The 13,848-nt window shown below is 46.0% G+C and overlaps 1 protein-coding gene across 6 annotated transcripts in view; it reads left to right on the plus strand.

The window, feature by feature from the left end:
* KRIT1 (KRIT1 ankyrin repeat containing) overlaps nucleotides 1-13,848 on the plus strand; it is a 42,975-nt gene that overhangs the window by 720 nt on the left and 28,407 nt on the right. For 4 of the 6 annotated variants that reach the window (XM_090047062.1, XM_090047061.1, XM_090047063.1 and 1 more), the window contains exons 3-5: nucleotides 1,072-1,145; nucleotides 2,044-2,167; nucleotides 13,053-13,212. In XM_090047062.1, the coding sequence (XP_089903188.1) occupies nucleotides 2,066-2,167; nucleotides 13,053-13,212 (262 nt within the window). In that variant the 5' untranslated portion in view covers nucleotides 1,072-1,145; nucleotides 2,044-2,065. The remainder of the gene's footprint in view (nucleotides 1-1,071; nucleotides 1,146-2,043; nucleotides 2,168-13,052; nucleotides 13,213-13,848) is intronic. The other 2 variants (XM_090047066.1, XM_090047067.1) reach the window with 1 other exon arrangement.

Below are 13,848 nucleotides of genomic sequence, written 5' to 3' on the forward strand. Positions count from 1 at the left end.
GACAAGGGGTGTGATTGGGAGATTGCATGCCAGATCCTGGGCTTCCCCTGCACTGGGAAGATGCCAGCTTGTGTTGGCTGGGAGCCTCTCAACCCTGGGATTGCCCTACCCTGCAGCTGGGAGGCTTTGATCTCCCAGTCTAGACTTGTGTTTGAAAACCCTGAGGCTGGGACATTGTAGCTGCCATGGTCTCTCCGCCTTGCACTGCCAGGGCTGAGAGATCACAGCCACATCCCGGCTGCTGGGACCCACCAGGATCCCAGCATGGGAGGCTCACTGCTGGACTCAGCATCCACAGCTGGAGAACTCTGGATCCCCTCAGCCATGGGGCACCACCAGGATCCAGAGTTGGCAATTGTTGGGGCTGAGAACCCCTGCAGTTACAGGACTCCCAGTCCTGGCTGGGTATGGTGCACCCCTGGGACACCCCCCCCCCCCCCCCCCCCCCGGCCAGCTTGCCAGGCTCTCAGCCACAGGGGACACCCTGCTGCATAAAAGCTGGGTACCAACCAGCTGTAAAGTTAGTACATGTTTCCAAGGTATAACTTTGTAGCTACTTGGATCTTTTAATGGCAGGATAGATGCTTTGCATGTGTATCTGGTTTCAGTTAATTGCACATTTAGCAAGCTAATTGTGCAATAACTGGAACATGTATGGTGGGGGCTACATTTCTTCAGTTTAATGCTGGTTAGGTAAACAATGAGCTGTGACATTTGAGAACCTCTTCATATTACTGTTACCTCTTCCTGTCCACCCAAGGCCACATTGTCTCTTTCATTCCACTGATGCTTCCTGTCAGTCACGTAGATAGTAAGCTCCTAGAAATAGGGTGCTTATAAAATGTCTGTGCAGTGCCTTCTGCAAATGAGACCTAGATACTTGATCATGGCTTCTAAATTCTTCTTTTAAAGGAGACATCCACCCCAGCCTGTTTTTCAAGTAGCAACATCATTCAGACTAGCCCAGACAGATATGTTAACCAGAGATTAAAATGGACCTTTTCATTTATTAATCTCAGTTAAACTTTAAAGTTTACTTTTGATTATAATTTTTTCCTTTGCATTTTTCAGTTAGTGTGGTGCTGGTGAAGTTTCCTGGATTCAGTACATGGGAGACTGAAGCCCTCTATTTCTCCTCAGAACAGGTACAGCAGCACTGCAAGCTATAAGCTGTAATGATAACATCTCCACTTGATGGTGGCACAAATATACATATAATCTATATTTATTGATCCTACAGAATGAAAGAGTTTTCATTTCTGGATGAGAGAGGAGATCAGCTGAAATGGGCCAAGGGGCAGAAGTGATCTTGTATTTCAGTTTAAAGTGTAAAGGGAATTATAGTTAGCCTTAGTGAGGGATTCTGTTTTATTATATTTTTGCAAGAATTTAGAATTACAAGGGGGCTTCTATACTCTATTTTGGTAAAAGGAAGTTATAAAAAGGATCTGTCAGTTAAAATGTGGACAGTTCCAGTACTGCACTAAGCTGTGTGGAGAGACCTCTACCTCACAGAGTGCCCTACTGACATTCAAATAAATAAGTTCTGATATTGCATTTTAGGACTTATATTGCACAGCTCTATTTCTGGGCTCTAGACAAGACTGTGTTCTATTTCTTGTTAGAAAATAGGGATTCAAGTTTTTCTTGAGGGAAACTGATGGAAATATGGTACTTTGAAAATATTGCATATGGCATTAATACATTTAAAAATAAGTATCAGTTTCTACATACCTCTAAGACTTTAGGGTTCCTAATTCTTACAGTTTAAAACTAAATTAGAGAACAGGGTTACTCGTAGTAGTTCTGTACAGTGAACATTTTTTTCACCCATTCATGGTCTTAGTGCTTGAAAAGGAATATAAATTTTAACAAATGATGTTTTTGATGTTTTTCCTCATAAGAAAAAAGATGAATAAACTTTCTTAAATAGAATGAATATAATGAATGAAAATAATTACTTTATGCTAGCATAACACTTGTTTCGTTTCATCTTGTTTCCTAAACTTAAATTTTGCTTTTTGTTTATTTCACCATCTCCAGTGCTAGAAGAAAAGAACAAACCATGGGCAACCCAGAAAACATTGGAGAGACGTATGTTGCTGTGATTCGTCCAAAGAACACTGCTAGCCTGAATTCTCGGGAATATCGAGCTAAATCATATGAAGTAAAAATACTTTATTTTCCTCAATTTAATGTTTGAAAAATTAGAGACTGAAACTCAGAAACATACTTGTATTAGCTAACAGTTCTGGTTACTCAGAAAGTAAATCTGTCTCTCACTGTTTATCTGGCCCAGTATGCTAGCAGTGGTATCCTCAAACATGCTACCCTGCTCCAGTTGCCTTCTGAACAAGCAGTGCCAAGTAGCTGAGGCATAACCACACAGATACAGTGGCACTTCTTTCAGTTTGGGAGGTAAACCATCTAGAATAGCACAGCGTTTTTGAGAAGGCTGCTATCTGGCACCAGAAAATTGCAATGCAGACAAGGCCTCGGTTTCTTAATGTATCTATCATCACAACATTCCTGTGACGTAATTTTACAGAGCAGGACCTGAAGCACTGATAAGATAAAACAGAGATACAAAATATGTTTACCCACCTAACCCCCACTGATTTGACTGTCCCTAAGTGACTTGGTCAAAGTCCTGCAAGAAATGTACTGTTGAGCAAGGAACCAAACAAATAGTAAGTTGTAGGAAATGTTACGGCTTAAACAAATATTAGAAGCACAACATGTATCACAAAAAAATTAAACATCTCTTAAGTTTCTGAAGTGTTTCCAAAACTAAATGTTCTCCAATGCTTTAAAATTAACAGGATGGAAAACCTCCATGCAACAAATTGGCAAGAACACATCACAGTTTCTGTTTTAGAATCTCATTATACCAATGCTGCCATACATGTAGTGTACAAGTGTTAGCAGAGTGAGACCTTTAGAGGTAAAACTATCAACTCATACAATATTCTGTGCTGATGAATGTGGCGTTCGGCAGTCCGGAGCTCCGGTGCTGGATGACAAGCTTGGACAAGTAGGCGGCGGCTAACGGGGCAGAGACGGTGCTGATGCGTAATGGTTGCAAAGCTGTTTTTTTACTTACGCTTGCAGAGAGCGTAGGTTTCACAGTTACAGCAGTTGTAAACTTTTAGTTGCTCAGTACGATCAAACTCTAATTTGAAAACGTGAAAATGACAGCTGATAAAAGCGAGTCGACTGGTTCCGAGCATGCAGGTGCGGGGTACGCCAGGAGACAACGGTGGCGGAGAGACCTCCGCAAGTGGCTGGCTTGTGGGGTAGCCCAAGGTATCTCTGAGCTGGTCTCTGCCTTGGGCGGGAACTGTGTTGACTTAAATACTTTTCAAGTAGCCAATCATACGATCCCTTTTGTGGAATGTTCTAGTCTGGTTACGTAATGGCTCTCTGCTTAGTGCATGACTGGGCATGCGTACTCTGCCAATTTGAATACCTTACTCCATCACACACTGGCCATGTGTGTGGCGTGTGTTTGAACATGCACACTTGTCTTAGGGGCTTTCCACCTGCATGTTCGTACTTGTTCCTTTTTAACTCTGTGTCATCAGCACTTTCTGATTTTGGCTTAGACATGCCCCCTTGCTGGTGACACCAGAGTTACAACTTGTCTTCATTTTCTATGTCGCCTTGCCTTGGCAAGCGAGTGTACACAAAAGCGGATAGCATAATTAGCTTGCGCTTGAGAAACTGCAAAATACAAAAAACAACAGTACAACAACAAGTGGCTCCAATTAAGAACAACGCAATTGAGGCAATCATTGACTTTAACCATCCAGGGCCCAATCAATCTAGCCAGCCCGTTAGATTGTCAAGTCAGCTTTCTTTCTTTCTTATGATCTCCTGCAAATTATTCCTAAGGACTTTTAGTTTGCCTATGACATCGGTAAGGTTGGAGTTAAGAGAAAACTGCAAGCAGCAGCGCGAAGTATTTTTAAACATTTCACATAGTCCACCTTTTTCTGCCAACAGGTAGTCTAGTCCTAACTGATTAAAGAACACAGCGTTTTGGAGCTGGTTTATCTTGGTTTTTATGGTCTGAAAACCTTCCGTGGCACGTGTGGTAAGGTTAGTAAGAGCTTCAAGGATTAGTGCGATTTTGTAAGTGTTTTGGTTCGACCCCATCAGAGGGAACCAAAGACCAAATTTGTCCCACCCATCGAGCGTATAAGCGTAATTAATTCGTTCATTCATTAAGGAACGGTGTCTGCGAGAGTTGCTACCTGCTACGTGTGGTTGAGCTGTAGCAGTTTTCCAGCCCAGGGTTAGACCACATAAACTCCAGGTGGATGTGACTGGGATAATGGTTTCGTTTTCTTTTATAGCGGGCTTGGCTGAGGTGCGGTTCGTGTTGATATTGAACCATATCTAGCCTGGGGGTAATGTCCTGTCTTGTACTGGGGAAGTACAGGATGTTATCGCCCGAGGGGCTTTAGTAAATTTTCTCCAAAGTGTGGCATTACTTAATACGCATCCGAGGGGGTTGGATAGACTAAGGTATCCCCGGTTGGAGTTAGTGGCATTGAGGTATCTTACATCGGTGTTGTTGGTGCAGGTAAAGGTTTTCCCGTTACAAAAGGAAAACACTCTGATGTTGTGCTGTGTCTGGATGTGTAAGTGGGCCAATTGGTTGACCCCTATGTTTGTCAGACAGTGGGGTAGCTGCCCTAGTGTATTTGAGCTATTAAGTCAAGGTTCAGCTTTGGCAGTACATCTATCAGGAGTGACTCACAACTAATGGTGTGGTTGGGGCAGCCACTTCCCTGACAAATGAATGGCCAGGTGTTCGAGGGCGTGTTTATAGAGGCATTCCGAGTAAACAGCATATCAGGGATGCTAGCATGGGGCAGGTTACAGCGTGTAAGATCTAAATACTTGCTGATGTTTCTTGCATCTATGGGGCGCTTAGGTTGTTTAACAGTCCTAGCGTGTCTCCTTCGAAGAGTCGTGGGAAACATAAGCGATAGTCTCTGGTCCCTTCAGTTGAGTTTTCATACAGTGTGCATTCTGCAGTGGTGACAGCAAGCAGGTCAACAAACAGGTTCCTGCGTGTGCACTGGGTTAGCAGAGCAATGAGGACCAATGAGATCGTAGTTCTGGTCTGGGGCTGCATGTTCGCTGAAAGACGAAACAAACAACAAGATAAAACTTGCACTATAATATAATTATCGCTAAATTTACTCTGAGCGCCTACTGAGCCAATTATGAACTAAAATGTCAGTTCTCGAGCGGACATAATAAGTATTCGGATAGCTCCCTGGGTTTTGGACAGTAGCTCGAACAACTGGTGGGTGCAGTGTGTGTTGACGAGGGATGGTGAGCCACACAGGTTCATCGGTTTTGAACTTGGGTGTCCATGGGGGCGGCTTTTGTTGGTCCTGTTCTGTCCAGAGTTCTTTATCCGCATTCAGGTTGAGCAAGAGCTCTGGCAGTTTGGATGCCCAGTTTTTGTATGACCCATGTTTAATGAGTCTTAAGCGTTCTTTAAGGGTGCTGATTGCTCTTTCAATGACTCCGTTTGATTGAGGGTGATACGGAAGATGACAATGATGTTGGATGTTATGTAGGCTGCAAAATTTTCCGAGTGCAGCAGAGTTAAAGGGTGGTCCTCCATTGGACTGCAAGACGTCGGGACGTTTCCACATGGAACAGACTTTCGTTAAGGCAGTGATGACTTGGACTGCTGACGTCTTCCTGAGGGGGACCACAGCAAGTTGATGGGTGCCTACATCAATGACGACTAATCCTTTTCGGAAGTTACAAGCTCCTGGGAGCGGTCCAAGTAGGTCGATTTGCCATGTTTTGCCTGGTTTAAAGTGGTGGGGTGCTAGCGCCCCTTCTGTGTGGCTTGGGGGATGGCCCTTTTCTTTGGCGCAAGCTTTGCAGGCTTTTACGGCCACTTCCCACTGTGCGCGCGTTCCAAGTGGGGGTTTCCCTCTCTCCTGTACCCAACGAGAGTGACAAGCTCGGGCACCTGGGTGTCCCCATTCCTCGTGGAGCCATCACGGAACCGGATCCTGCACCACAGATCATTTAGTGTACCTGGATGCCACCAGAACGGCATCGATTCTTAACGGGTTGGCTAGAAGTTTGTCTATGACCTTGTGAACTGGATTGGTGTCTGGTCTGTGTGATTTGGTATGTTTTAGTAGGGGGAGAGTTGTAAAGTCGGCGAGGGTATCCCATATCTGATCCCAAATGTCGTGGTACTCTCTGGGGTCGGCTGCGCCAGTAAGGACAGTGTATATAAAGTGGGAGTCAGTGACGAGTACAGGGACTGGGATGACGTCTTTGTGAGCAGAACGGCAGTGTTGAACTAAGGCTTGAATGCCGGGGAGCTCACACACCTGAGCTGACGATTCCGGTGGCACGTAGCACCTGGAATCGGCAGCCCTTACAATAGATACTGTAGCGGCCTTCTCCTCCTCCCGTCGCTCCGTCTGATGCCATCCATTCTTGGCTCATTTTTCCATACAGTATGGGCCATTGTGTAACAGGCAGGGGTAGTGGCGCTGACTTGTGCGGCCACTGGTACCAATGGTACTTGTGCTTTAAGACCAGTGTGCTCCATGTCTTCGGCTCTTCGTCAAACTCTGGTTCAGGGCACTCCGGATCCAGTAGTGGTAATAACGGACCTGCGGGGGCCTCTAGCAATCCGTGCCCCCTTGACAGATGCTCTACTACCTGAAGCGCAAGGACAGTTTTGCCTACAGTGCCGTAATGGTGTTGGGCCGCTTGTAGCGACCGGTGGGCTGTAAACATGAGGTGCCCCTTGGTGTCGCAAGCAGCGCCGAAAATGTGCTCGGCGGTGGCCCCGACAACGACTGTTATTGGCAGTTGAGGGTTAAAGGCATGTAGGGGGTTGTTAGCTGCTCGGGTGGCTAGATCATACACTGCCTTGGTGTCCTTTTCAGTCCAGGGTTTTTTCTTTTGCACTTAATGTGTCATTGAAGATGGGCGACGATCACCAGGTCGTCGGGAAGGACATGATGGCGGAGCCAGCTGATGCGCCCTAGAAGCTGCTGGAAGTCTTTGGTGGTTTTTGGGGCCGACTGCAGTAACTCTTGTTGGTTGAAGGGCTCGTGTAGTGTGCGTTGGCGAGTGTTGTGGTCAAAGGTGGTACCCAGGAAGTGAATTTGCTGAGTAGGTGACATTTGTGACTTGGCCAGGTTGACTGTCCATCCTTGTTTGTCAAGTGCTGGATGAGTTTTTCTACCAGGGTTTTGACTTCCACTCGTGAGCGCCCCATAATGGTGAGGTCGTCGATATAAGACCATACTTTAATGTAGCCGGTATCCAGGGTCTGTGTACACTCTTCGATATGTGGAGTAATCGCCCCTGGCGCGAGTGCTGGAGCATTACAGTATCCTTGTGGGCAGACATTCCACTTGTACATCCTCCCTTATATGGCCATGTTTAATATGCCATGATGGTCGTTGAAGGGCATGTTCTACTCCATCCAATCAAGTCCAATGTGGCCCTGAACCACAGGCGCATCTGGAATTCTGACATTTGTTGAAGGATTTGGAGAAGCATTTGTGGAAAAGCCTGCACAATAGGGATGCACTCGTTACTGGGTTTTCTGTAGTCGATGACAAGACGGACTTCGTTCGGTCTTCCTGGCTTAGGGATGCCCCATCCTGGTGATAGATGGGTGCTTACGATGATTGGTGTGATCACTCCGCTCGCTTTGAGGCGCTGTAGTAGTTCCTTGAGGGGTGCAGTGAGTCCGGGTTTAGTAGGTATGGGTGTATACTTCCACGTTATCTGGCGTCGCAAAGTCGGTGTATGCTGGTCTGTAGTTGAAACATTGATGGGGAGTGCTCGGAGGACTTGGTCTTTCAAGTTTAGGCGATGAATGCCAGGGATGCCCAAGATGTTCACATCTCCCAAGACGGCGTCGAGAGAAACTATTTCTCCCCTTGCGTGGATTTTAATTTTGACTTTAGTTGTTCTGGCGATAGCATTTAGGCCTTGAGCCAAGATGGTGTCGCTCGTCGGCATGTGAGGGGTGGTCTTAGTAACTACGTTAACTTGTGTACCGGTATCGAGGAGAAATCAGGTGCGTCGGAGGTTGGGATGTTGTCCAACTTGAAGGGTGATGTAAGGCCGTTGGTCATCTGGATTTTCACGGCTGTTGGCGGATCCGATGGCCACTACTCGTTTTTTGCCTTTTGATCTTCGGAGCGGAAACCAAGTTTTGTGGCTAAGGCCTCTTGACCTTCCTCTCCGAGGGCTCTTAGCTGTGATTTTGTTAGGCTGCTGTTGTTCAGGAGGAAGCCGAACATTGCCCACTCTCTTTGGGTCCGTAATGGAAGTGGGCCGCGCTCTGTGTTCGGCGGATGCCAAGGTCGAGCTCCGGATGGTGAAGTTGCGGGGTAAGCTGAGTAGGCTTGAGGGGCTCCAGTTTTCGGGTCCCTGTCTTCGATAGCCCTTTTTATCTGATGTAGTTGGCCTAAAGTGTGGGCCACAGGACCTTTGATTGAACCCAACAGTAGGAGGCGTAGGGTAACGCCCTGGACCCCTCTGTAGCACTCCATGGCTACTTCTACTGCTTCTGTCAGACACGGGACGTTACTCGGGTTGTGGAGGAATCTGTGTGGCCGTGCCCCAGCTACTTGGGCCGCTGTGAGTACCAGGGCCTGCTGTTGTGGGTTCCATCGAGCATATGATACTCCTACTAGGGCGTGGATCAGCGTGGTAGCGTCTGGCGGGCCCTTTCCTTCATGCCACAGGTGTACCTGCCGGCCCAGTGCTTCCACCGCTAGTGTTGGGAGCGGGATTGGCCAGTGGCCATTGGCGAGGGCTGGGACTGGGTCTTGGACCCTTCCGTGACTCCAGCTAGAGTTGCGTAACAGGACGTTTGCCTCGTCTTGGTCCACTGACTTGTTGCCTGCTTCCGTTACAAGGCGACCTAACCAACTTATGGGAGTCTCTTCAGATCGTATGCGAGTATCTTTTATGAGCTCCTGCATCTCTGTACGGGTACGAGTACGGAATGTGGTAGTGGTCTGGGTAGGTCCTCCTTGCTGTTGCATGCGCTTCTGCACTGAGCTCGGCATCGCTTGGGGAAGCGAGGGATATAGGCCTGCTTTCCTTTTGGTTCCGCCGTCCTGCGGGGGGGGCGGGGAGTTGGTACGGAGGCAGGGCTGAGAGCGACGTCATGGGTGGCGCCGATGTAACGATGCTCCTCCCCGCCTCCTCCCCCTCTCCACTTCCCGGTCTTTCTTCCGCACCATCTTTGGGGGTTGGCTCGGGCTCAGGTCCCTGTTCATTGGGGACTTCAGCAGCGGCCTGTACCGCGGTGCTGAGCTGGACTTGGAGATTTTGATTTTCTCGCTAGAGTCCCACATACCCTCGGAATAGGACATTCAGCATCCTGCCCTTGTCCCATTTTTGCCCTGACCACTTAGTAGCGGTGCAACCTTCTGACTCCAGTGCCTCACATAGCTGGGTCAGCAGGTCATGGCCTCTTCCCCCCTCCGGGAGACTCAGACATTGGAACTTGTCCTCTGGGGTGGTTTCTCCCCCCGTCTTTTAGGTGGCAGATGCAGCGGGCAAACTCCTGTGCCGGGGTGGGATTTAGTGTTCCGCCCGCCTTGACTTTGCTTAGACCGAGGGTTGCTGTTTCTTCCTGGGGCTGAAACACTACCCAGGAATCCCATAACAGGCAGCCCAACGATGCGGGGTCTAACCACACTGCCCATTCTTTTCCGCCCTCTCGTACTGATAAGAATCCTTGTAGTGTGGGTGTTCTAACACCCACTTGGTAGTAAGTTGTGGGCCCAGAGCTCATCAGAGTTATGCGTGTCTCGGCAACGGAGACGCCATGGGCAGTTAACTAACAGTTCTTGTGTCTCTGAGCTACTTTCGTCTGCCCCTCCCCTGGATCCTGTTCATGACGCCATGTGGCGGTCGGCAGTCTGGAGCTCTGGTGCTGGATGATGAGCTCGGATGAACAGGCGGGGGCTAATGGGGCAGAGACGGTGCTGATGCGTAATGGTTGCAAAGCTGTTTTATTACTTACGCTTGTAGAGAGCATACGTTTCACAGTTACAGCAGTTGTAAACTTTTAGTTGCTTAGTACGATCGAACTCTAATTTGAAAACATGAAAATGACAGCTGACAAAAGCGAGTCAACTGATTCCGAGCATGCAAGTGCGGGGTACGCCAGGAGACAACGGTGGCGGAGAGACCTCCGCAAGTGGCTGGCTTGTGGGGTAGCCCAAGGTATCTCTGAGCTGGTCTCTGCCTTGGGCGGGAACTGTGTTGACTTAAATACTTTTCAAGTAGCCAATCATATGATCCCTTCTGTGGAATGTTCTAGTCTGGTTACGTAATGGCTCTCTGCTTAGTGCATGACTGGGCATGCATACTCTGCCAATTTGAATACCTTACTCCATCACACACTGGCCATGTGTGTGGCGTGTGTTTGAACATGCGCACTTGTCTTAGGGGCTTTCCACCTGCATGTTCGTACTTGTTCCTTTTTAACTCTGTGTCATCAGCACTTTCTGATTTTGGCTTAGACAATGAAAACACCTGTTCTCTTAAGAAACTCAGCACAGGATTGGGGTCTTGCCACTTTCCATTTCTTTGTCATTGGTATTCATATGAATCTGAACATTCTAGAACATAGGATCATAGGAAAGTAGGGCTGGAAGGAACCTCCCGAAGTTATCCTGCCCAGTCCCCTGCTCAAGGCAGAATCATCCCTGTCTAAACCAGCCTAGCCTAATATCCATCCAACCTGCTCTTAAAAATCTCCAGGGATGGAGAATCCACAACTTCTCTAGGTAGACTGTTCCAGTGCTTGACCACCCTCATAGTCAACAGGTTCCTCCTACTCTCCAACCTTAATTTCCTCTGCTGCCACCTGTGGCCTTTGCTCCTACTCTTGTCCCTATGGCCATTGAGAAAAACCCATCTCCATTGTCTCTATAATAGTCCTTCAGTCACTTGAAGACTGGTATTAAATCTCTGTTCAGTCTTCTCTTTGCCAGATTAAATAATACTAGCTCTTTCAGCCTTTCCTCATAAATCATGCTTCCCAAGCTTCTCATCATTTTTTGTTGCTCTACGATAGACTCGTTTTCAATCTGTGTACATCTTTCTTGAAGTGCAGTGCAAAAAGTGAACACAGTACTGCAGGTGAGGCCTCACTAACATTGAATAGAACAGAAGAATCACTTCCCTTGATTTACAAATAACGTTCCAGTTAATACAACCCAGTATGCTGTTGGCCTTTTGATGCATAGTTGGCTCATATTCAGTTTTAAGGTCTACTGTAACCCCCAGGTCTTTCTCTGCAGTACTGTAGTCTAGCCAATCATTCCCCAGTCTGTATTTGTGCATGCAGTTATTCCATCCCAAGTGCAGGACTTTTCACTTGTCCTTACTGAATCTCATCTGATTGATAATGGGTAATTTTTCCAGTCTATCCAGGTCATTCTGGATCCTAGCACTACCATCCAGAATGTCTGCAGCTCCCCCCAACTTGTTTTCATGAGCAGAATTGCTAAGTGAGCACTTAATTCCATCGTCAAAATCATTAGTGAAGATAAACAATACTGGCAGTGGCGACACATAGGAGGTACATGAGGGTGCACGTGCACCCCCTGACAGCCAGCGTTCTCTGCTTAGGCAACAGCAGTGGGGGCAGGCAGGAGGGCTGCTGCTCCCTCTGAGAGTGCTGGCTAGGGAGTGGGGGTGCCAGGAGAAGCAACCCTAGCACTTCTGGGCATGCTGCTGCCACTTCCAGGTCGACACGATCAGCTGTGGGGGAACCTGCACCTTCCCCTGCACTCCTTCCTCCCTCCCCCCCCGCCGACTCAGGAGGCACCAGTTGCCCATGAATACTGGACCCAGGACTCTGTAACTCCACTTGCTACTTCTTTCCAGCTAGACATTGAGCCATTGATGATTACTCATTGAGCACAATGATCCAACCAGTTAAGTATCCACCTTACAGTATGTTCATCTAGTCTGTATTTCTTTAGCTTGTTAATAAGAATGTTGTGGGAGACAGTGAGTGTCAAAAGCCTTGCTAAAATCAAGCTATATCACATCTACAGCTCTCCCCATGTTCTGGTGCATTCATTGCTACTTGAATTTTGTTACTGTTTTTGCAGTTGACTAATTAGGACAACATTTGTGATGAAATACCATAAGCCCACACTTTTGGAATCCTTATCTACCCCTTTCTAATATTTTATAAATAGAAACTTATGTCTATGATGACCATTATGCTTCTGTTACTTGAACTTGTTTGATATAAAAATAACACAAATAAACTTTTATCATAAGACAGTATTTATTCCTATTAAAGCACCATTTTGTGATATTCAGCTTCTGCAATATTAAAACTAAAAATGGAATGCATACTGTAAATTGTTCTTTGAAGACAAGTCCTGTACCTCACTAGAGTGAAGTCTGCATGTGAAGTCAACAATAAAGTGCTGGAATCTCATGAAAAATGGGGCAGGAGCAAGGAGGACTAAATTTAAAACCATTTAGGGTGCCTATACATATACATCAAGGCTGCTTTGACGCACAGTAATTACACCGTGTTCAAGCAGACTCGATTAATTGAGTCTTCTGGAGCATGGTAATTACTGTGCTCCAGCGGATTTCAGCATCATGTCCTTGCCCTGAAAAATAGCAGCAGGGGCGCTTTAACTAAAGATTGTTTTGTGGCTTTAGTTAAAGTGCCCCGCTGCCATTTTTCACTGCAGGATGTGACACTTTGAGCACTTTAACTAGACTGTCTCTTGGAGCTACTCTAATTAAAGCGTTCTTCCCCCTTCCCCATCTCCCAGATCACATGTGTAAATGCCCTTACTGTATTGGTTGAGTGCCTTATATATTTTTGGCTATTTAGGAAACTCAGCATAGAACACTAGTAATTTTAATTTTAAATAAAATGGTGTGGTCCTGCTTTTAAATAAATAAAAATAAACGTGTCCCATCACATTTCAGTCATGCTTAATTAATCCTTCAATTTTATTGTTATTTTCAAGATTTTGTTGCTTGAAGTTCCCATTGAAGGGCAAAAGAAAAAAAGAAAGAAAGTTTTGTTGGAAACTAAACTGCAGGGAGGTACTGAAGTAACTCAGAGTATTTTGGACTATGTATTAGAAACCACCAAACCAATTTCACCAGCCAATCAAGGTATAAAAGGTAAGGATTGTTTTCTCATTTTTGTTGATCGTTCCTCTGTAATATGCTTTACTACTGAAAACAGGTCTACTGTTGATAAACAATTGAAGTTTTACCAAGATAAACCTGCAGCTGAAACCTCTCACTATCCTTTATTTTCTTTTAAAAAAGAATTCTTGTATTTCTTTAAAAACCAAAAGCTGTTGATTGACCAGTAAAAATAGAGGATTAAAGAGAATCAGCTGGTATTTGACTTACTTATCTTTGATAAGTTTCCTTTAGAGGCTACTAAAGAAACTTAATAGTCAGTGGATGAGAGACAAAGTACTGTAATGGACCAAGCGACAAGAGAACAAATAACAAAATTTATTATTGTAAAAAGTTAAGCCAGTGTTACATTAATAGGCCAATTCTGCACTTAAAATTGTTGCTAGTTTAGCTATGTATGTTAGGAAGGGGATATTTTTTTTTATTTTGATATAGCTATGCTGCCAAAAGCTCTGGAATAAATACTATAAGCTTTGATGTCAAATTACTTTTTGCTGGTTTAACTGGGTCTGTACTAGCAAGGATTTATGAGTTCAGTTATATTGACTACAGACAAGGGCATGGAATTAGTAACAGTCTGGAGAAAGGAATAGGTAGTGAGGTGTTAAA

This window comes from Crocodylus siamensis, chromosome 5 (assembly GCF_052110815.1).
Source record: "Crocodylus siamensis isolate JL-2025a chromosome 5, ASM5211081v1, whole genome shotgun sequence".
Taxonomy (NCBI): domain Eukaryota; kingdom Metazoa; phylum Chordata; order Crocodylia; family Crocodylidae; genus Crocodylus; species Crocodylus siamensis.